At 42.3% G+C, this 24331-nt stretch overlaps 2 protein-coding genes across 17 annotated transcripts in view; one reads left to right on the forward strand and one right to left on the reverse strand.

Annotated features, from left to right (window-relative positions):
* EFCAB11 (EF-hand calcium binding domain 11) overlaps positions 1-9677 on the reverse strand; it is a 143511-nt gene extending 133834 nt beyond the window's left edge. For all 7 annotated transcript variants that reach the window (XM_034642710.1, XM_034642709.1, XM_034642712.1 and 4 more), the window contains exons 1-3: positions 9500-9677; positions 8784-8879; positions 5389-5434 (exon numbers count right to left, since the gene is read on the reverse strand). In XM_034642710.1, the coding sequence (XP_034498601.1) occupies positions 5389-5434; positions 8784-8879; positions 9500-9568 (211 nt within the window). In that variant the 5' untranslated portion in view covers positions 9569-9677. The remainder of the gene's footprint in view (positions 1-5388; positions 5435-8783; positions 8880-9499) is intronic.
* A 1427-nt stretch (positions 9678-11104) lies between these two features.
* Positions 11105-24331, forward strand: part of TDP1 (tyrosyl-DNA phosphodiesterase 1) — a 103252-nt gene continuing 90025 nt past the window's right edge. For 3 of the 10 annotated variants that reach the window (XR_004620499.1, XR_004620498.1, XM_034643309.1), the window contains exons 1-5: positions 13050-13328; positions 15742-16301; positions 19524-19567; positions 20693-20748; positions 22363-22459. Coding sequence is in view for 8 of the 10 variants with exons in the window: in XM_034643309.1 (XP_034499200.1) it covers positions 13306-13328; positions 15742-16301; positions 19524-19567; positions 20693-20748; positions 22363-22459 (780 nt within the window). In the remaining 2 variants the exon portion in view is untranslated. Of the gene's footprint in view, positions 11356-12872; positions 12983-13045; positions 13329-15741; positions 16302-19523; positions 19568-20692; positions 20749-22362; positions 22460-24331 lie in introns of those variants that run through there. The other 7 variants (XM_034643304.1, XM_034643312.1, XM_034643311.1 and 4 more) reach the window with 5 other exon arrangements.

Genomic DNA, 24331 nt, shown 5'->3' on the forward strand with positions numbered 1-24331 from the left:
CCCACCCTCCGTAACTCCCCCACCCCCCCTTCCCGAATGAAAGTAGGGGAATAAAGAGAAAAGAATCTATCTTAATGGAAGAAATCAAGTTTTACTATATCATTGGGAGGAAAATGAAGAATAAAAACAGGTTATAATAGAATAGAGAAATATGAACCAATAAAACCTTACTTCTATCAAACATGGACAGGAATTGTGACTTTTTTTTATTGTGTACATCTCCTGCTCATAAAGCGTCAGAGGTTCCTCCTCCCCTTCGTAGTGCAAAATCCTGATACGTTCTTCTGGCATTCAAAGCTTCATTATTCCTTCTAGGCAAAGAGGTCCTCAATACCCCTTCTTAACACTCAGCTTCCATCAGGGTAGCTTACTCTGCTGAACACAACTCATTTATAGGTCGACACCCCAAACTCCTTGCTGGTGCGAGAGGTAAAAATATTGCAAGGAGGGTGGATTCTGTCATGGCAGGACTCATTACTAACAGTATGACAGCTGATAGCTTTGGATATGCAGATCTAGGGGGTGGCTGGGCAGGGAAGAGGGGGTCTTCTAAGCCAGGATCTGGGAGAAGTCAGCCTCTGACGGTGGGCCCTGGGGGAGGAAGGTCTGAGAGACAGCATGCACAGGGGTGGACTGCAGACAGCCCACACAGAGGAGACGGATGGCCTTAACCAGGCGCTAACCAGGCCTTTCCCATCGCTAGCTGTGGAGAGGGAGGGCTAAAGCCCTTCTCTGTACTTAGCAAATGCCTCAGCATTTGACAGGACACCCAACGTTTATATGAACATGCAGTGTGCTGGGTAAGCAATCCGTGCTGAGCTCGGCCTCCACACAAGTGCAGGAAAGCACGGAGAGCTACCAGGGACTGGGGGACAAGCACGCAGATGGCATCTGCCCTCATTCATCTCACTGAGTCCTCTTCTTTGCTTCTCCACCTTTGCAAATCCCACCCATTCTTTCCCCATCCAGCTCCGGCCCCGCAACTCCTGTCTCCCTCCTCTCATCTCTTCGAGGTGTTCCTGTCCACAGTAATTATTTGACTTCCGGCCATAAATGAAGTGACAATACCATTTTATCTTCCCTATCTTTGGTCAGTGTCTGTGTCTCCTAATTCTTTTCTACCCTACAGTGACACTTACTCAGCATCTTCTAAATGGCTAGAAATAAACTAATTTAGGGGTCCTACGATTATGATTGCAAGATAAGGTAAGCATAATGTGTATGCATTTCCTGATCACAGAAAAGAACTAAGAGGTCAGTTGAAATCTGAAGTCAAACCAATAAAACCTTGCTAAACCTGTTATACTTGGTTGCTTAGGTAGGAGTCCCAAACAAGAAAACATACACATCTAAAAAGGGGGTTTACAGTAGAACTTAAAACACTAGAAAATGGACATTTAAATTTAAATTTGGGAAAACAATACATTTCACAATCAACTATTGGGCTCAAAACAACTCAAATGATATAGTAATAAATATAAGTATATAAGCCAATTGGCCATTAAGCTCTTCCACAAATTGTTTTCCAATCGAACTAACACCAGAGAGCATGACTGAGTCGAACAGTCCATAATCACCATTATGATCAGTCAATTCCTTTGATTTTTCCATCGTTTAAGCTGAAGGTTAAAAGTAAGTTCCTGGAAAACTTCTTCTTTAAGTATACAAGTGAAATATGTTGTTTTCAAAGGATACTATGAAAACAGGAAGGGGGAAAAAATCTGGATCTAATCACCTGGTGAAAAGAAAATTCTGAAGTACTCTTTTTCCCTAGGCATATTGGATAAGGTTCCAGGATGAAAACACACCGACAGCTGTGTGAGGATTCAGTGGGGCAAAATTCACGCAGTTCTTATTCACGGCACTTGACATACTAAGTGAAAGTCCCAAAAATCTTATTTGTTGTTATTCATATAAAATGCTCGACAGTTTATTACACAATGAAGCCAAATCACTGGATATCACACGTGGTCTTTCTCTGCCCTTCGTGGAGCTGCTGAGACATGTTTGGCTTTAAACCACTGGCCTGTAATGAAGAAAGTTTAAGGAAGAGCCGTACAAAATTCACTAGTGTATTTACTCAACAGTTTGTGAACATCAACGGCTGCTCATGAGCCTCTCTTCCATGTGACGTCGGGAAAGAACTATATCAGGGAAAACTGTCTCCCTAGAGAAGTAGTTTCTACTGCATGGACGCTAATCACTGGATTGTCATTCTCTATTTGTTCTGGACGTTAGGTAGCTCAGAACCAAATCTGACATCAACCTCTAACAGCAATGGAGACCTTTCTGTGTACTGATCCACTCCTGATGTCAACTCATTGATGGAAGTTCCTGGGGGAGTGAACACTGGCCTTAACTCTGTCACAATGACTAGTATGACCCATGGCACTATTAAAATCCATGAAAGGGTTTATCAAATGGTTGAGAGGGTAAGCTTGGAGATCAGACCACTGTAGTCTGCTACTTAGCTAGCTGGGCCACCCTAACTTAACCTCTCTGAGTTTAAGAATGTTATTAACTTATAAAATGAGGATAATCTTGATAGCATAGTCGTATTAAAGCGAACAATTCATGTGCAGTGTTCATCACAGAGTCTGCATGTGGTAAGCGTTCAGAAAGTCATAGCTGTAATTATTATCTATAATAAAAATTGTTAATACATGGAGATATATTGTAAACAAATAGAGAACCATCAAATGCCAGGATCGAGATATTTTATTATTCCTCTCCAGAGCCTAATTTCCTCTTTCAAAAGAAGGAAACAAGTAAGTTTTCTAGGTCTCTTCTAGTTGAAACCTTCTTTTGTTCTCTACATCTAAAGAACGTATGAATTGCATCACAGACAACAGGGTTATTAGGAAATATAACCCTTTGAAAGAGGTAGCAATGTACATATTAGAACCATCCCAACAGTGATCTGCTGCTTCTTAAACAAGAGGCTTGATTTTTTTGTCTCCCACTAATATAATTCCTTGTTTTTGGTGCCTAAACAGTTTTTGCTGATACCTGCTTGTTAGACATTAAAATGCCTTCTTGCTATTCGTGGCTACCCTCACATTCTCCCAGTGTGACTTTCCTGGAGACACTCTACTCTTGCTTCTTATGGCTTTGACTTCATTTTCACAAGGAAAATCTACAGAAACGACCTGCCTTTTAGAGAGACCAGAAGCTCCTGGGAAGTAGGACCTAGGCACCTAGGTCCTGTGTTTAGGTACTGTGTGAAGTGTGTGCCTGGTTAAGACTCTGCCAAGTCAGGATCAATCCAGATGTGAGTCTGGACCTCACCCAGGAAGCTGGGCAGCAACTGGGCCTGCACAGAGAATTCTTTAGGGTAGCATGCTAAAGACCTGGCATAGCCTTGTCTGGATGTAGAAAGAACCACAGCTAGCTGGAGAACTCCCACGTCATGGCTACCAAGAAGAACCCTGGAAAAATGGGATTACCTGAATAAATAGCTTCCAGAAAGCCAAGGCCAGTATTTCAGTCCTTCTTCAAGATCAAAACATTAACGAGAGAGATCATACATTTGACAAAACATTAAAGCTGTGCATAAACCCTCTTCCTGCACAAAAAAATAACATATAAAAGGTGACTCATGTATGGAAAGAGTGAAAAGAAGGAGTTGATGGTCTGAAATTGGTTCAGGAGTGAAGAGTTCTAACAGAAAAAAATTATGTTAGAAGCAATCAGAGTTCAGCAATGATTTCTTGCTAGGATGACTTTTTTACTCTTTCTTTTGACTATTTGTGGTCTTGAGTCTCCCTTTCAAGGGAATGTAAATTAAAGCTAGCTGGAAAGGTAGTACCCTGACTTTAAGTCTATTCCTTTAATCTTGATGGTAGCGATGCTCTGAGAAGGTTAATTTGCCATTGATATCAAGACCAGAAGAAGAAGGAGAGGAAAAAAAGAAGAAGAAAGAAAAGAAAGAGGGGGAAAAAAAAAAAGAAGAAGAAGAAGGGAAAAGACCGGAAACCTGCAGACTGAGGAGAGTCTTTTGACACAAATTTTGGAGCAAGGTGCTAAGCACCTCCACCGTGATCTCATTCCTCCCCCTTCTCCCCCTGAATTTCTCAGAGGACTAAGTTACTTTGTAACCTTTTGAAATATACCTTAAAATTAATTATTAGGAAAAGATGCTGTGAAAAGAAGCATCTTCATGATCTGACTGAGAAGCGGATGTGAGAGCAGATGTAATATCCTAATATTAAATGCAGGAAAATGCATACAGGAGCAGGTCCAGGAGCAGGTCATCAAAGTCAGAAAGGCCTCATAGTGAAACAAAACCTTCTGTGTGAAGGCAAATCCTCAATTTAGAATCAGAGAATACACATTAGGGAGAAGATCTATGAAAATAATGATCAGAAAGTGCCTCTGGCAGCAGTCCACCTGCTATAGCAGAAAAGTGGCAGGCTGAACCAGCGCTGGGTGTATAATGTGTAGGTAAGACCTTCACTCAGACAGAATCACTCACTGTCAGGGGACTCTTATGGAGAGAAACCTTATCAATGCAAAAAATGTGGGAAATCCTTCTGCCAGAAGACAGGAATCTTTTCGATTAGAAAATTCCCATAGAAACCCACAGGAAAAAAAAAATGTAGGCAAGGCATCATCAAGTTACAACTAATTGAACATTACAGAAGTATGAGTTGAATATTCCGAAAGAGCAAAAATTTTTATAAGAAATTAAAAACCTGGGGAAATTCCATCAAGAGTTTGTTAAAAACATATTCTCCTGCCAATAATTTGTTCTAAGAGTCATGATTCATACGCGATTCCAAACCTTGTATACAGACCATGATTCATATGTGATTCCAGACCTTGTATTCCAGTAAACTCCTTTGTAAATCTAACCTTTATAAATAAAAAGATTTTTAGGGGCACCTGGCTGGCTCATTCAGAAGAGCACTCTGTCTCACTAGATGGTCTCATCCATCCCCATGGCTTCAAAAACCATCTACATGCCAATGACTCCCAATTTACTTCAGCCCACAGCTTTCCTCCGAATTCCGTATTCACACAGCCTGAGTGCCCTGACATCACTGACTGAAATGTCCTCAACTTAACATATGCAAAAGTGAACTCTGAGTCTCCCCCAACCCCAAACGTTCCCCCCTCCCCCGTCTTTCCATTTGAGTGCCACTTCAGTTCATCTAAGTCAGAAAATCCCCATAATCAGTTGGATGTTGACATTACAAGCAACGTTTTCTCTTTTTGCTTTACAATGATTTAAAACTCCCCTACAGTAAACATATATATTTATGAATACATTAAAGAATCAAAACCTCTTTCTTTGAAACAGAACAAAGATGTGCTTTATAATCTCTATTTTTGTTCTTAATTTTCACTTTATGAATGTCTAAAAATTAATATTAAGTTTCATATTACCGGAAGTTTTTGGATTTACTGAAGACATCACGGAATCAGCTTCTACCTAGAAAAGAAGAAAGAATAGCACATATAATTTCATCAAATGTTTTCACAGTGCGAGTTCTTCATTCCTGAGGTGTGGGGAAGGATTGTATTTTATGAGAAACCAACCGTCTTGAGTTCGGCAGATAAGTAATATCACAAGACAGCTGTAATAGTCTTTTTTTTTTTTTTAATTTTTATTCTTCCATCTATAACTAGGGTAGGGGGATGGGTGAAATAGGTGATGGGGATTAAGGAGGTCATTTGTTGTCATGAGCACCGGGTGTTGTATGGAGCTGTTGAATGACTACATTGTACAACTGAAACTAATTATCACACTGTTAACTAACTGGGATTTAAACAAAAACTTAAAAAAATAAAATAAAAAATAAGGTGGTATTAAAGCAAAAAATATCTCTATATAAGATACAATATGCTAATTTGCTACAGACTCTAATGGTCCCAAAACTATTCCATTGACCAAAACAGTTTAAGCATATATCATCAACTTGGCTGTCACACATGCAGCATAACCTAAAAGGTGACCTTTTATTTTAGACAAATACAAGCAATTATTGCAATGAGCTCAATGGCTTTTTTTTAACTTTTTTCCCTGATTATAAAAGTAACATGATGTAGAAAACATGAAAAATATTAAAAAAAAACATGAGGAACATTTTTAAGAACAGCCATCCAATGAAAACCACTATTAACATTTTGGCCTAGTGTGCATATTTCCCCCTATGGCTTTTCAAACATATTTCAGAACACACCCCATATAAGATTCAGAAAACTGCTTTCGCTATGTATTAAAATATAAGCATCTTCCTGTATGGTTACAAGGGACTTGTAAACATTATGGAATTAGAACCTTGGCAACCCCTTACATAGTCTTTCTGCCTTGGATTCCATGCCCTGCACTTTCCTGGTTCCGCTTGCTCCTGCCAGGTGGTTCCCACTGCATCTAATTAGATGTATTAGAATTTCCATTAGAATTAGAAGACCCTCCTCCTTGTCCCCTTCACTTTGGGTTCTTTCTGTTCTTCTTCATCCTAGTATTCATCACAGAATTTTATAAGTCTCTTTACACTAAATTGTGAACCACTTCACAGTAGGGGCTATATTTTATTCATCTTTATATCGCTAGCAACTAGCAAGTGTTCATTTTATTAAATAGGAACACTTCATAAATTCCATTGTGTAAACAATTGCATGAGTGTATAAATGATTTATTACATGTCATGTATTCAGTAAATATTTCATTTGCTCAAAAGCAATATTCAAAAATAAAACCCCAGGGGCACCTGGCTGGCTCAGTTGTTGAAGTATGCAGCTCTTGATCTTGGGGTTGTGAGTTCAAGCCCCACATTGGATGTAGAGGTTACTAAAAAATAAAATCTTTAAAAATAAATAAATAAAATAAAACCCTAAACCTCAAGCTATTATAAAAGTAAAAATGTGCTACATTTCACAGAGGGTATATGTTGTCATTTATTTAACACAAGTTTGACAGGTGTACAGGTGATTTGCTATACTTTACTGTTTAATGACCTGCAGTCAGACATTTAATTAAAAAATGAAATCCAAAACCTCAACCAGGTATGAGAATAAAAGTAAAAAATCTGTTAAATTTCATGGACTGTTTCCAAATAAATTTAAGGACTATTTGTTCCAGTTCTTTGAAAAATGTCCTCAGTATTTTGATCGGGATAGCACTGAAAGTGTAGATTGCTCTGGGAAGCATGGACATTTTACCTATGTTAATTCTTCCGATCCAGGAGCATGAAATATTTTTCCATCTTTTTATGTCTTCCTCAATGTCTTTCAAGAGTGATTTATAGTTTCTAGAATATAGGTCCTTTACGTCTCTAACATAATATAATAAAAAATCACTAAAAAAAAATTTTCATGGACTGTACATATGTGTGTTACCACATCACTGTACTTGTCATTCAGTTCCTCACTTATATTCTGAAATTAAATTCAGTAGATTCAGGAATGATAAAAGCAGAATGAAACCAACTATCCTTCCAGCTGAACACAGGTTAAATACAATGCTTTAAAGGCTGTATCCATTTAGCTGACTTGCTTGAAATTCTAGCTGAAATGACTGCAGGTGAATGGGAGAGCTGCAATTTCTGGGAGTCAGCTCTGAATACTTCTCTGAGCTCCACAATTAGCATCTCAGTAACCAAGCATTTGCTAGGAGGTGAACCACTCTGAGCCCACCTGGTCTGTTCATGGGACATGTTTGGGTCAACAGAACTTCTTTACCGTGAAGTTGTGATGCATTTAAGCGTAATGAGGGATGGGGTAGTGAGATGTCACACACTCCCTAGCTTTGCTGGGCTTGCAATCTGATAGAGCCCGCATGAGGAACAGCAGGGCCAAACTAGCTTAAGGAGGGCACGAGGGACGGCATTCCAGGCAGAGTCCTCTGTTTGATGGCTGCAACTGAATTTCTTAAAGCTGGACAAGATCTTATCTCTGATTAATTCCAGTTCAGCTTCTTAACAAAAGGGATCCACCACTAGAATCAATGTAACAAGGGGAGCAGGAAATCTGTCCTCCTAAAGCAGCACGCTCCTTGAAGCTCAGCTAAACTTTCCTTGTGAGTGAATTAGTGCAAACTTTCCTGGAAAGTAATATCCAACAAAATTTCAAATGTACCTAGCAATTGTACTCCCAGGAATTTATCCCATAGATATACAGCCAGAAGTACAGATATACATATAAAAGGATGCTCAACACAACTGTTTGCAGGAATGAAAAATAATGGAGGCAATCTAAATGACCAAAGACAGGAAACTGGCTAAAGAGAATACTATGCAACTAGTTTTTAAAATGTGGTGGTGTGTGCTTTTATGTTCACTAAGTGAAAAAAGCAAAATAAAATAGGTATACTATGTACCCACTTATGTTTTTAATAGAATGCTAGGCATGTTTGTTATACATAAGAAATTTTGGAACAACACACAAAAAACTGTTAATAATGGTAACCCCTAAGGAGTGGGACTCGTTGGTAGTAAAGGATTAAAATCCCATTGAACTTTATACTTTTCCCAGACTGTCTAAATTTTTTTGCCTATGTAAACGTTTTAGTTTTTTAATTTTTAAATGAATTCCTATTACCAATACCTCCTCCCAGCCTTCCCTCTTGACACCTCCCTACCATCTTGCATTTATTATAAGCCTGGTGGTGAGAAAGGCTTCATGAACTCTAATTCATCCCTGAGTTAGGTTCTAAAAAATCTCTGAAATCGCTCTGAGAGACAGTGACTTTAAACAGCCTAAACTAGCCACTGCACTTAGCTTAGAATCCACCCACTCTTGTATTGTCTGCCCCATTCCCAAATAGAAGAAAGCTCTACCTTGGAGGGCTTGTACCCAAACAGCATTACAACAGCAACTTTAAAGTCCTCTCTGCTTAGATAGCCTTTATTATCTTCATCGCATGCTTTAAATACCTAAAGAACATTAAATAGCTTCAGTTAGACCAAAACCGTTTGTTCTACTACTTTTATTACTAGTTTATACTAAATTTAGAACTCTAAAATGTAAAACTCGGCCGAGCAGAAGGGCTCGGAAATGGGAGTTGCATTATCCTAATTCTATTTCTCAAGAGCTTTTAATGTGCTAAAATTTACCTCCCCGCCCCCCGCAATGTGCAAACGACTTACTCGCTAGACTGACGCAAATTAATTCCTTTAAACCATTGGGATAAATTCTACCCAAAATTCAGTCCTAGAATCAGGATGGTGAGACAGATATAAGGTTAGAGGTTATTATTAATAAACTAAAAAAACTAAAAAAAAAAAAAGTAAATAAAAAACTAAAAAACTAAAAAAACTAAAAAAAATAAACTAAAACAACTAAAGCGGGGAAAAGAAGGACCTTGGAAATAGCCAGGACACTGGACAGAGAGCGAGAAGCCTCGCAGCCCTCGGCTCAGTCATTAACCATGGGCCTTCTGAAAGACAGTCCAATCCTTGTCAGTGCAACAGAGCTGAGCGAGACCCTGGCGGGTGACAGAAATGGGAGCCCTTGGTCAAGTTCGAGTCCTTGAATCAGCCCTCCGGACACCTACTTCCACCCACTTCTTGTGTTCTGAGGGGCTGGCTTCCCACGTCCGTGGCCGGGCCTCGGAGAAAAACATCGCGACCACCACAAACAGAATCGGGACCAGAGAACCCGAAAGCTCGGCGGCTAAAACCCGGTTGCTGTAAACCTCTGGCTCTGGTCACCGCAGCTAAGGAAGCTGAACTTGGCCGGGCAACTCCAACGTCTTCTCCCATTGGACGGCCTGCTAGCCACTGGCGTTGATCCCGCAGTTCTATTGGCCAGAGGTTTTAGGCCGTTTCCTTGGAACAGCCTATGGCAGAGAGGCTCGTGGGGCCGCTCCGAGCCTGGGCACCGCCTTGCTCGTCCCCTTAACTCCTTGCGCGCCGCTGGGATAGAGTTCACTTAGGTCCTGCTTCAGTCTCTTTTGCAAAGTTCTTCCCATTTTTCTGCCCCCATACCTTGTAATAAGTCCGGAATTCATGCGCATATCAGCAAGTCAAGTCATTGGGGTCGACTCTTCCAGGGCAGTTACTATGGTCTGTTTTGTCCTCCCGATATTCCTTCACCAAGCAGATGTTCAGTAAAGGAACCAAGTCCTTAGGACTTTTATGATGTGGGAAACAAAGCCAGAAGGAAAAGTAAATTAAATGTTCTTATAACCTGCAGCCCATTGACAATGACTTGATGCCGGCAAAGTTTAACATTCCTCCCGGAAGCTCCTGTCTTAATGTTAATGCCTTGCTAGAGGCAAAACAACCTTAACTTGACAATAGCAAAGCCTCTTTTATGCCGGGAGTACTCTTTTGCAAATGAAAGTCCTTTTGGAAATTTTCCTTGTCTTTACCTCCACCCAACTCCTCACAATACCCTGGCGACAGCTCTTCCAGCCCCCAGGTCCTATCCCCGAGCTTTAATAAAACCACCCTTTTGCACTGAAGGCATCTCAAGAAATCTTCTTAGGCCACCAGTTCCAGACCCCAATAGCACTATTCCAAAAAATCACATCAGTTTACACCAAGCTGTTTCACTAAGTCCTCTAGAAGTGCCTAGTTTGAAAGCAACTCTGAGAATAAATGTTATGAACGTTATTAAAGCCAAGGAATATGGATGGGGAGGATTCCGTTTTGCAGAGGAGTTTTAGACCCCTCTCTCTTCTGGCAAAACAGTAAAATTTAAAACACACGTTTCAAAGAAGAAACAGGTATTCGCGGTTGAGTATGATGTAAGCTCATGTGCCCTTTTATTTTACAGCAGGTTTTACAACTTTGCGCCCCCAGCAAGCCCGCTCCTCCGGGATACCGGTCTCAGCTCACAGCTGCCTCGAACCTCAGCTAATCCTCTTTCTGCCTTTAAGTTAAATACCCCCTGCCTGGAGCTCCGGGCGGCTGAACCAGTCTATGAGAATCCCAGCACAGGGGATGACTTTCGCCCATTAACTAAGGGAGGAAAGAGAACACTTAATTTTCTCCCTCCTCCTTTTATAAGAAGCGGTCAGCAGGTGAGCCGAGAGCTGGAGGCCGTTGGGACCTCCCTTCCACCGATTCCTGCGGAAGCCTCCGGCAGACCCTCAGGATCCATTGGTCTTTAGGACCCAGCGGCGGGCGTCCCGGAAAGGGAAGGGGCAGGGCCACGGGGCGCAAGCCCGGGCCGGGAGGGTTTAAACTGCGCGCAGGCGCGAGCGGCAGAAAAGACAGCGCGAAGCAGCGGGTTGCTTGAGTTTCGTTTGTTAGTTCGGCTGCGGTGGGCTCTGGAAGCTCCAGGTGTGTATCTGGCACCTGCGGGAGCCAGACCCGCGGGACTCTGTCCTTTATGCCTGGGCGTCTCCGGTCCTGCGAATTCTGAGGCCCAGTGGGGCTGGAGGTAGAGTCTGAGGGAAGCCAGGTATCTGTTAAAGACGCCGGGGAAGGTCCCCTTCTGGGCTTCGGCTTCGTCAGTCAGAACATGTCGGGCGCAAGCGGCAGGCGTCGCCGAGAGGCGAAGCCGGCCGGGGGCGTGGGTGCGAGGGTTCTTACTCCGGCTTCTCCTCGCGTCGGGTGGGCAGTGTCGGCAGGCAGTGATGCTGGAGCGCGTGGGGCGCCTACCCTGTGCCAGGCACTGGAACTTTCTGGGCCAGGTTGCCCTTTACGCGGAGCCAGTCATTTGCGGGACTCAGTATATAGGCTTGGTGCGAGTGTGAACGCTTTCCTCCGGCCCCACCGCCCTTGTAGGACCGCCTCACTCCAGGTTCGTCTCCCTCCAAACCGTTCTCACGGAGTGAGGAATGGTAGTAGTTTAGAAAAGTAAATCGGGCTACTGTTCTCTCCCGTTTGTTAAAGCCTCTCGGTGCCGCCCCCGCCCCCCCTTCTTAGACTGAAATCCAGGATCTTTAACACTTACCTTACTCTTTCCCACCCCTTCATTCTGAACTGTATCCCTTGCCCAAATTCCTTTTTCTAATCCAAGAGATTTTACAACTTTGTTCCCGCCTCCTGGCCTTTGCAGACTGGGTTGCCTCTATTTGGAATACCGCCCTTTATTCGACTGGTTCTTTTTTCATGCTCCAGATGTCACTTAAATGTTACTTATCCAAAGAGTAGTCCAAAGTAAGGACGTCTGTGTTAACTCTCATACCCATGTAAAATGCAACCAATGTTTGGAAAGATAGCTTGGTTTTTCTCTTTGTGTTGATCTGTTTTTTTTCCGCCTGAAATATAATCACTCCTGGGACAGAAACCGTTTTTATATTAACTCCTTATCACCAGTGCTAGACACAAAGTAAGTGCTCAGTAAGTACCTGTTGCATGAGTGACTCCTGGAAGAAGGTATGATACTCATTTTACAGAGAAGGAAACTGTGGCTTGGCAGTGAAATAACGTGCCCAATTGCCTATTTACCACCTACTAATGACTGGATTTGAAGTTGGGATCCATGTTTACCCACAGGTGGCCACACAGGGCCTCTGTCCTCCTGATGGTCTGCATGCTCTACGAGGAGCCTCTGGGATGTGGAAAAAGATCTGCCTCAGTTGGGTCTGGTATGGTGAGGGGAGAGCAGCAGCTAGCAGCTTTAAGAGGAGTACCCATTTGCATCCACAAAAATGTTTCAGTTCCTGTAAGAAACTCTAGGTGACATTTGGTGGGAGAATTCTAGGTTTTCGTCCTTGGTAATGATAGTGCAGTGTGCCAAATTTCAGTTATTTGCCTGCCTTCTTCCTGGGTTTTGTCTCACTTTTAATACCTATACCATTACTGATATTTTTGTTTGAATCTACTCTTAAATATTTAAAACTTTGTTTTGTTATAAATAAAAGCCATAAGATTCTTTAATGGTTTAAAAAAGTGTTACTGGTGCCTGCAGAAGAGCCCAAAGTCTCTTGAGGCATTTCTGCAACACTAAAACGGTCTCCTTAATTGAAACAGATTGGAAACAGATTGGAACGGAGAAGGATGTTACTTTCATGACGTGATATTAACATTTGGTTCCAGTCACCTCCACTTTGGAAAACACTGCTCTGACAATTAGGTCTCAGGTTTGGCCCATCTGTATTATGATTGTCTAATTTCGGTGTCACTGTTTACTCAAAATGGGATGTTAGACCTGTGGCATGTCAGGTGCTGCTCAGGGAAGACCAAAAACAATTGGAGGAATGCTCTTGAATTCTATCTTTAACACTGTGACTTGATTACAGAAGCACATTGAGAATGCCTCTGTGGCAGAGAAGTAAAGTTATAGTACTGAAACGAGGGAAGGAATTCTGCACAGGAAGTCAGTTCCTGATCTTGGCGTTTCAACCCCTCCTCTTCATCAGGCTAACAGCCCTGATATCGAGAGCTTGGTTACCTGCTGGATGTAATGACAATTTTTTTCTTTCAAAGGTATTTTGCCTTTAACTGTAAATAACTCAGCAAATTTAAGTGTGAGCAGATCCAAAACTTATGTGTATAGCAGACAAAAGCATTTCTTGAGGAACTTTCTTTTTCAAAAGCTTTTTTAGGGGCGCCTGGGTGGCACAGCGGTTAAGCGTCTGCCTTCGGCTCAGGGCGTGATCCCGGCGTTGTGGGATCGAGCCCCACATCGGGCTCCTCCGCTATGAGCCTGCTTCTTCCTCTCCCATTCCCCCTGGTTGTGTTCCCTCTCTCGCTGGCTGTCTCTATCTCTGTCAAATAAATAAAATCTAAAAAAAAAACAAAAAACTTTTTTACCCATTTGCCCTACTTTTGAGGGAATGGTCTTTCTCCTCCTTCCCATGCACGTGTGCTTCTAGAAAATGTAGATAGTAAAACTTGAAAACCTTATTCTAAACAGCTGAGTCACTAAAGATGAATCTCTTCCCTACACTGTTCTCCAGACTTTAAAATTCTGTCTTATTTAGATGTAATTCATCTGGGAGAGGAATGATGGTAGCCTCTAAGGTGTCTGCATATAGCTTTTCTTAGGCTGGAAGCTGAACCTTTTCTACTCAAAAATTCTGCTTTAGATGGGGAAGGAACCTAGAAAGAACAGCCTGGGGACTTTTATTGGATTCTGTTACTAAGTGCCTGGCTTTACTGCTATTTGAGAATTCTTTGAAAGCTAGAGCTAACAGCTTTTTTCCTAAGGTGGTTCTATTCTGAAATAATTTTTTGAAGTCACAAAACTACAGCCACCAAAATCATTCCTTCAAAGTTCCTTTAATTCACAAAGTGAATTGTGATGGCTTAAACACCTCTTGCCAGCGGCCTCTAAGAGTCTAGAACACAAGAGGAACGTAAGTTTAAAAAAAAAAAACTTAACATATTTGAACAGTTCAGGTTTTTTAAGTACTAAGTCTGTCTAAATACTTCATGAAAACCTAGCTTTTGTATCCTGATAGCTATAATACAGTTCTAACAATTATGGTTATCTGGCTTAGGATTAGAAACAATTTAGGGGAAAAGCCTACTGAGCTCTAACAACTCTCAGACAGAACACTTAGAAAGAAAGAGACCTAGGCTAAGTCTAGGGCCACTAGTACAGGAGCAGGAGGCCCCATCCATCTCTATTCCCGAAGGCTTCATAAAACCTTATCCGTGCCAGGTGAGGTTAATAGGGATCCTGAGCAGAGAAGAACAGATCAAATTATTATCTAAATGCACTTGCTTAAAACACCTTGAAATAGGTAACTTACAGGAGAAGCTTGATCTAACTTGACTGGTCATGGATTGAAGAAGTGAGAAATTGTGAAACGTGATAGATACCTTAAGTTTAACTTGACCAGAAACTGGCTGGCTCAGTAGAGCATGCAACGTTTGATCAGCCTACTAAAAAAAACCAAAACTTTTTACTTGAAACTTGAAAGTATATTCGTTTGCAAATCTTTTGGTGTGGAATCAAGCCTTTTGGGGGGGAAGACTAGAGGTCCTATGAACAGAGTGCTACGGTCCATCTTGGTATACCAAACTTGTAAAGTGTCCTCAATTTCTTTAAAAGAACAAAACTTTGACAATTTGAGCACAGACGCTTGGGTTAAATAATTTTTCTCTGGGTCTTGTACGAAAAAAAAATTTTTAAATCACAGTAAGAAACTTCCTTAGCTATCTGGAAAATATACTTAGGCCTTTACACTTGAATTGGTGAGATTTTGTAGGTAACAAAATCAAAAGTACTTCATCTAGTTTCTTAAATAGAACCTGGATTCTGGTTTGGAAAACAAGTGTTTTGCCTCAGTTCAAGTTCCTGCAGGTTTTAGTTGTATGATTTAGGACACGGCCAGTAAGATAGTTGGGTCCTCATGGCAACAACTCTAGATAACGTATATACAGAATTAAGCATTTGACACTGTCCTGAGGATTTTGCTAAGCTTTACAGCAAGTAGCTTCTGTTTGGTGAAGAAAGAACCGTTAAAGTCCTGTGGGCGCTCATGCTTGGGTGAAGGGTAGATTTGTAAATTCCAATTTGACCTCAAAAATTTGAGTAGTTATAATTCTTGAAATTTTATCTTAACCCCAAGCACCTGTTAGAAGATTCAGGGTCAAGAATGAAGACTTCTGTTTTGGGGTTCGTCCCCAACTCTTTCCTCAGGCCTCTGAGAACAAGGTCTGAGAGGAGAAGGTAACTAGGACTTTTGCTGTCACTTTATTTGCCAAATTCCTGTAGCAGATTCTGGGAACGTGCCTCTGAACACCTGCATAACAGTTGATGTTCATTACGTGGCTCAGCATTTGGTAAGCATCAGGTGTGCTGTATGTGTTGCAGAAACTCACAGGGAATTTGAGAGCAGCAGTTTGCCCGTGGCCTGGTGAATGGAAATAATTTGTCTTTCATTTCCAGAAGTATGACTCAAGGTGATTATGGGAAGTGGACAATATCCAGTAGTGACGAAAGTGAGGAGGAAAAGCCAAAACTAGACAAGCCATCTACTTCTTCCCTCCCCCATGCTGGACAAGGAGCAGCAAATGAACCAAGATACACCTGTTCTGAGGCTAGGAAAGCTGCCCATAGAAGGAAATTGTCACCTGTGAAGTTCAACACAGATTCACAAGTTTCACCTCCCAAAAGGCAGAAGAGTGGTTCCCAGGAAGACCTAGGTTGGTGTCTCTCCAGCAGCGATGATGAGTTGCCACCAGGAACACAGCAGAAGGAAGCTAAGAACGTGGTGGTCAAAGAGGAGAGCGGCATCTCTTCTCCCAAAGACCGTGCCGCCCAAAGAACTGGAAATCATGGCCCTCCCGCCCACCATGGACGAAAAGAGGAGGAAGAGGAGTACGAAACTTCAGGGGAAGGCCAAGACATTTGGGACATGTTGGAAAAAGGGAACCCCTTCCAATTTTACCTCACTAGAGTCTCGGGAATTAAGCCAAAGTATAACTCTGGAGCCCTCCACATCAAGGGTAAGTGGATGCTGCATGTCTGGGAGCTGTCAGACAGCACTTGAGAGGGTCCCCTTGGCAAAACAAGGAGGGTAACCTAGAATGATCTTCAAGAACCCTTCAGTCTTAACTACCAGTTTGACGAGGAAATGCATTAGTTTGACAGCAAGCTGTTAGGGAATCACAGGGTGTTTCTCAGTCCTGTAGATGAACCAGTTGGAATACTTAGACAATTTTAAACCTCGTGCTAACTTTTAAACTTATAACAAATTAATGAAATAGCAAATATCTGACAGCAGCACCTAAAATTTGTTAATGCAAATTTGGGGTTCCACCCAGGTTCACTGATTCAAACTCTGGGNAATAATTAATGAAATAGCAAATACCTGACAGCAGCACCTAAAATTTGTTAATGCAAATTTGGGGTTCCACCCAGGTTCACTGATTCAAACTCTGGGAGCAGGGCCCTGCAATCCGTTTTAAGAAGCTTTTCCGGGGATTCTAGTGATGAGGGAGAAGGTTAGCTGAGAACCGGCAGAAGCTGACACCCCACAACACGCCCCCTCCCAATGGGGTATATGTGACCTTCCTCAGGCACTCCTGGGTGCCCTAAAGGAAAAACAAATTGTTAGATTACAATCCTGCAAGACCGAGTCTCCCTCAATTCTCAAAAGTCTTAGCAATTTACAAGAACAAAGCATTTCTATCAATGGCCTAGCTTCCGGAAGGGAATGTAGATACAATTAAATGTCCTTGTAATTTGCAGCCCATTGACGGATACTTGAAGTGGGCAAAGTGTAATGTTCCTCTAGGAAGCTCCCAACTAGCTTACTATTAATGCCTTACTAGAAGGAAAATCAGCCTTAACTTGACAGTGGGATGGCCTCCAGTATCCTGTGAGTCTCCTTTAACAAAAATCCTTTTGAAACCTCCCTTTTCTTTTCCCCAACTCCCAAGTATGCAATCAGCCACACCTCACAAACCCGTGGGCACCTCTGCCCACAAGTCCTGTCCCCATGCTTTAATAAAACCACCTTTTTGCACCAGAGACATCTCAAGAATTCTTTCTTGGCCATCGGCTCCGGACCTCACCCCACCGAACTTCACCTGTATTCCAAAACCCCATCACTAATGCCCAGTCAGGTTTGAGAACCACTGCTTGGAAGCCAGGCTTCTGTTCCTGGTGAAAAAAAACAAAAAACGCCAGCATGCAAATACATTTCAGTTCTGAATCAAAAGATAGTCTTTGGTTACTTTGCTTATTCCCCCAGGGTGCATCTGTGTGATATAGATTTGGTCTTCATTCCTGGTTGGTTTTTGTCCCAGGCTCCTGTAACAGCTATAAAGTCATGAAAGTCAAAAGAATATCTTCTGGGGCACCTGGGTGGCTCAGTTAAGCGTCTGCCTTGGATTCAGTCCAAGATGGGATCAAGCCCCATGTCGGGCTCCCTGCTGAGCAGGGAGCTTGTTTCTCCTTGCCTCCCTGCTTGTTCTTTCTCTGTCAGATGAATAAGTAAAATCTTAGACTGTTCATAACAAGTTCAAACAAACCCCTTTGTCACGCCCGGGTTTGTTAAGTGGCTTTTGGAAAGCCCTTAAGAATGGAGGACTGATTGCCAGGGGGACCCAGTTGTGTCATTACAGTTGGAACTTTCAGCCCCACCCCCCACCTCCAAGGAGGGGAAGAGGGCCTGGAGGTTGTTAATCTTTAATGGCCTTTGTAATGAAGACTCATTTTTTTAAAAAACCCTAACTGTGGAGGGGTTTGGAGAACTTCGAGGTTGGTGAACGCATGGAGGTGCACACCCCTCCCCCATACCTTGTTCTTTGCATCTCTTCCATCTGGCTGTTCCTGAGTTGTATCCTCTTAACAATAAACTGGTAATCTAGTGAGTGGAGTGCTTTCCTGAGTTCTATGAGGCATTCTAGCAAATTCTCAAAGCCAAGCAGGGGCAAAATAGGGGTTACCATTAAGAAGCTGCAATACATTCCTTTTGTGTACCTCATAAGGGTAGGAACTTGGGCGCCTGGGTGGCTCAGTCAGTTGGGCATCTGCCTTTGGCTCAGGTCATGATCTCAGGGTCCTGGGATTGAGTTCCANTCCCCTCTCATAAGGGTAGGAACTTGGGCGCCTGGGTGGCTCAGTCAGTTGGGCATCTGCCTTTGGCTCAGGTCATGATCTCAGGGTCCTGGGATTGAGTTCCATGTCAGGCTCCCTGCTCTCTCCTTGCTCCTCCCTCCTGCTCATGCTTGCGCACACACGCGCTCTCTGTCAAATTTATTAAAAAGAGCTTCCTTAAGGCAGCTTTTAAAATCTTTGTACCCCAGCATGTAGCTAAGAAGCACTCAGTAAGCATGGGTCAAATAAAGGAGCCCACTCTTAATCCTCAGGCAGTTTGATGGTTATGAGCACAAGTGCTGAAGTCAGATACCCCGGTTTCAGATTCTAACTATCCCTTCCTAGCTGTGTGGCCATGGACAGCCTCTGAAGGGGAGACCCCATCCACAAAGTGGAAATGAGCAGCTCCAGCTCAGAAAATGGCTGTGAAGAGGAAGAGTGAACACAGGGACAGTGATAAGAACAGTGGGTGGTACCTAATAGGTACGAGTACAGCAGTTAAGAGCAGTGGTGGTAATCATGTAATTCTTCTCCTGGTACAGTTTGAGAAGGGAGCTTTCTGATCTTAACTTGAAATCAAGTTGGAATGGGTGCGAGATACAACCCCCTTCAAGATGGAATGCAAGAGATGTGAGGATGGGATTATGGGTGCCTCTGCCCTTCTTCACAGGAAGCAGGAGGTGCTTTCAGGCTCTAGAAGACCGTCTTGCTAGTCCTGGGTTGGGGAGGTTCCTTAGAGAGGGACTTGGGACTTGAAGGAGATAAAAATTAAGATCTGAAACAAACAATATGTCTTTTAGAAAACTGGCAGTTTTGAAAATTGACCAGCCATCAAATTCTGAAGGTGTAGTTTTTAGTTTGTAAAAACGTAATAAATACTAAATAGCTCAAATTTTCTCTTTTATAGAACATTAAAGTCTAGTTTTGTAGTTACTTCTCAGTTCAGNATAATACTAAATAGCTCAAATTTTCTCTTTTATAGAACATTAAAGTCTAGTTTTGTAGTTACTTCTCAGTTCAGTTTTCTCAGCCGAATTTTGATTATCAATGACTAAGTCAATTGTGATTATTACCAGATGATTTTTATCAAAAATGAATTAGACATAAATGTTTTGTCTTCTCAGATATTTTATCTCCTCTATTTGGGACACTTGTATCTTCAGCTCAGGTGAGTTTATGGTGTTTTTTTCTTTGGGTGAAAAAGGACAAATAACCCCATAAGAACATGCATGAGGACCTCAGTCCTGTACAGGGTCTCCAAGATGGCTCATAACTGGAGACAGGCACCAAGGAGCCCCAGTTGGGGTATCCAGCCGTTAGCATGGAATAAGGTGCCACGATCAGTGGGGCTTCTGGCTCTGGATGGGTTATAAGGACTGGCCAAGAAGTCACTTTGGAAATTCCAACTTGAGGGAATTCTTTTTGGAACACAGTTAATCTCATGGGATTCTAGTACAACTCCTGCGAAGGTGTGGGTAGGTAGGTGAAGGCCAAGTTATTTGATTTAGAAAACTCTTTCCTACCGAGACGAAGTGAGTAAAAGTTATATGTAGTTCTGCATGTTTGATTGCTCCTGCTTTATAGAGCTGGTCCCTTGTGTTGATGAATCACGTTAATGCTTCAGGCTCTTAAGGAAATAGAAAACAGGTCACATCCATGAAGAAAGCAAGGCTGTCTGCATGCTTTATGTTCAGCTTGGCCTCCAGAATCCTAGTTTCCAAATGGAACATAGTATGAATTTGTGTTCTCTCAGCTAGATTGGAGGAGGAGGGCCAGGGATCACCCAGGCATGGGGAGGAGCCCCCATGGGTAAGTTAAGTGCAGAACTTGTAGTCAAGATATAATTGTTCTAAGGCTAGTGAATGTCCAGTCCCAGAGGCCTGTTCACAAAGCTAGCTCATAAGTTGGCCTGAAAGGAAGTGTTCTTTTCTAAGAGTCTTTTATAATCACCTAGGGGAAAAGGGATAAATTTATAAGTCCTTTTATTTAAATTAATCAGAGGGCTCTTAGAAATATGTAGTAAGACTATTTAGAAATACAAATACTGTCAGAGCCTGCGGGATCCTTAGAACTTGTTTTCTCATGCACTACTCCATTGATTGAGATCCTTGAATTGGGTATTCCCTTCAAGATGTATTTTGGGTTTTTGTAGCACAGCTGTCCAGGTTTATAAATAATATTTGGAGTTTGTCATTAGTCTAGAGTTTCTTTCAATTCAGTAATCAAACTGTTTTCCTTACAGATTGCTTGCCTGAATTACCCATAACTCCATTCCTTTTCTTTCCCCGTCTAGTTTAACTACTGCTTTGACGTGGACTGGCTCATAAAACAGTATCCACCAGAGTTCAGGTGAGTGCCACAGGATGACTGATAACATCCTAACTGTAATGGGGCTTTAAAACACAAGATTAGTGTTTCTCAGGCAGCTGCTGTTCATCTTTTTTGAGTATTTTTGAAACTATCGAAATCCTACAAACTTAGTTGTATAGGGAAAATAGCATTTGTTGATCTAGTCTAAGCAATCACATGCATTCCTTTAGCATTTGCCTCTGTCGCTATTTCCAGAAGTAGATAAGGACAAAGCAATCTGAAGACAACTTTGATACTAATGTGAAGCAAAAGATCATTGCTACCTGCTTTCTAGACCTGTAAGCATGCCACACTTAGCACAGCAGTGCTCTTCAAAGAATTTTTTTTTTTTTTAAGATTTTGTCAGAGAGGGGGACAGAGCACTAGCATAAACAGGGAGGGTGGCAGGTAGAGGGAGAAGGAGAAGTAGGCTCCCCTCTGAGTAGAGAGCCCAATGCTGGACTCCATCCCAGAACCCTGGGATCATGACCTGAGACCAAATAAAGATAGCATCGTACAGTGACTTGCCACCTGTCCTGTTTCTAACATTCACCTAGCAAAATCCCTAAGAGCAAATAAGGTAAAGGAATATACCCACAGAAAAATGATTGTCAGGGTCCTCAAAGTCCTTGGTGCGTTTAGGACCTCAGATTCTGGAAACCTTTATTAATAGTAGATAAAATGCTATTGAAATTTCCCAAGTGGCTTTGACACTCAAAGCCTTGTACGTAGGATTAGTTTGAGCTGTATGTAACAGAAAAGCAAAAATAACTGTGGCTTAAATGAGAGAAAATAATTTCTCCAATCTAAAAAGTTCAGATGGTAGACATTTGTCATCTGAATTGGGGGCTACTGTGGTTCTCAGGGACTTATCCACCCATTCTGTTTTTCTGTCCCACCATCCTGGCACGTGTCTTCAAAGTCCCTTCGTGGTATGGGACGGCACCCAGGGCTCCAGGTCACTGGTCTGTGTTCCAGGTTGCAGGAACGAGAAAGGACAAAAGGGCCACATCCCAGCTAGGCTTCCTCTGAGCAGTCTCCTGGAAGTCCTCTGCAACACCTGCTTATATTTCCCTGAGTGGGACTCAGCAACAAGATGCCTAAGCACCTGTTAATGAGTCTGCATCATGCCGTGGTCCTGGGCTTGGTCACTCTTGGATCTTGGATCTCAGGGGACTAGTGCAGTACCAGCACACAGGAGTTTAGTCTAATGAGGTCTAATGTGGAAAGGCTCTTTGCTTGGTCTAAAGGAAGGGAAAGAAAAGAGCATCATATTAGGTAACAATTATCTTTTAATCTGAACTTGAAAGCGTGAGCACAGAACTAACTATATGTTCTTTTGGACCAAAAAAGAATTATTCAGGGACTTCCTCGAGTCACAACCTCTCTGGGTCACAACAGAGCTTTGGGATCAGGCCACGTGAACCTGTCTTAAAGGTAACTGGTTAGTGGAGATTAACTGAATAGTGCTGTGTGTTAGCTCTGTATTCCGTGACCACAAAGGCCAGAAACACTTATCTGGTGGTAAGGAAACTAGCATTCTTTAGCTAGTCAAGAGTCCAGCTTTCTGGATTTCCAAAAGATATATTCTTAATACTTCTGATCTGTTTTCAGGAAGAAACCAATTCTACTTGTGCACGGAGATAAACGAGAAGCTAAGGCTCACTTACATGCCCAGGCCAAGCCTTATGAAAACATTTCCCTTTGCCAGGTAGGCTGCTTATTGCTGTTTGAGATACTGCTTAGTCTGAGAGTTGGAAGGAATTTTAGACATTTAGTCTAGCCACCCACCTAGAGCAAGAATCCTTTCTCTAGCATCACCAACTCTAGCCTTGACTTAAATGCTTCCTGAGAGAGCCCATATATGTGTGGGTAGCCCTTGTGGTTGGAAGGATTTTTCTTTATGTTGACCTGATGTCTCCCTATCTATCAGCGTTCTCCAGAGAAACAGAACCGATGGGTGGGTGTGTGTGTGTGTGTGTGTGTGTGTGTGTGTGTGTGTGTGTGTAGAAAGACTTGAAAAGAATTGGCTCACATGATTGTGGGGACTGGCAAGAACTTTGTAGGATAAGCCTGTGAGCTGGAGACCCAGAAGAGAGTAGGTGCTGTAGCTTAGGTCTGAAGACAGTTTGAAGACCGAATTCCCTCTACCTTGAGGGAGTTGGTCTTTTTTTCACTTAGGCCTTCAACTGACTGGATGAGGTCCACAAAGGGTAATCTGTTTTACTTCATCTACTAAAGTAAATGTTAACCTCATCTAAAAATAACTGTCATGGCCATATCTGACCAGATATCTGGGTACCGTCACCTTGCCAACTTGACACAAAAAATAAATCATCACCATCTCCTTTTACCTTTCATGCTTGGGTCCTGATTTCCCCTCTCTGGAGCCACGTAGAAGAAATTTCATCTCAGATGTGACTGATGCTTGAATGTGAAGTTCTCTATTGTACCTCCTTAGTTTTCTTTCAGGTTCAAGCATGGTTTCTTTAGTTGTACTTGTAACAAGAATCCCTGTCTTCCCCCAATCTGCCAGTACTCCTCTGTTTGCATCTAGTTTGTCAGAGTCCTTCTCAAACCTAACCAGGTTTTCTGGATGCAATTCAATGGCTGCTGCTTTCTGTGAATGCAGCTTAAAACTTTGTTTTGACAACTTACCTGGGTGGTATTAGCTGCTGTTGACCCTTGACTCCTAGTCCTCTGATCTTTTTCACATGAATTGCAGCAAAGGGGTCTATACTGGGGAGATGGATAAACTAAAAGTAAACCTGTTAGGAGACTACCTGTGTGAGTTAAGCTGCAAATGATCCAAGCCTGATGAGGGGATGTTAAGTGGTCTTGTAACAGGTGTATCTGCTTGGTTTGCTGGGACCAAAGCAAAGCAGAAAAGGCCAGAAAGTTGTTGCTCAGGTTCTTGTTATAGCCCCAGAATTCTGTCCTAATGGTCTTCGGGCCTTTCAAGGAAATACGCTGTAAGTCTTGGACTTCCATTATGATCGGTTGCTTTTGATTCTGCCTCAAAGAGAATATTATGTGTGGCATTTTGTGCAAGAAACCAGCACACTGGGGAGAGAAAAGCAAGAATTTTTCATAGTAGGATTTCCTTCCTGTGGAAATGGTGGCTGTGGGTGAAGTGGCTGGTGTCATACTGACCTCCTCCTGTTTTAGCAGCTGGGCAGTCTGTTTACAAGCAGCCACGGTAAGGTATTTAGCCCCTTTCTGTCCTTGCCAGAGTGAGATGGCCTACATAGAACCTAGATAATTTTTCTCCATTTTCTCTCTAGTGTTTTTTCTCCCTGATGAAGTCCAACTCATTTTAATGTTCTTTCAACTATAAAATGTTACCTGTGTGTACGTAGTTATTTTTAAAGATGCAAAGGGAGAAATCTCAATCTGATCAGTCTTGTCTTAAATTTTTGCTGTGGTTTAACCTATACTTTATATAGTTGGAGCTTCAAAACAGTCACTCCTTTACCCAACATGTTTGTGGCTCACCTTCTACACAGCCTTTGCTTGGCAATTGCCTAAAATCTCATGGTTTGCTTTTGCTTCCAAAAGCAGAAGAGGTTTAACTGCAGTAGGA

This window comes from Ailuropoda melanoleuca, chromosome 14, assembly GCF_002007445.2.
Source record: "Ailuropoda melanoleuca isolate Jingjing chromosome 14, ASM200744v2, whole genome shotgun sequence".
In the NCBI taxonomy this organism is placed as follows: Eukaryota; Metazoa; Chordata; class Mammalia; order Carnivora; family Ursidae; genus Ailuropoda; species Ailuropoda melanoleuca.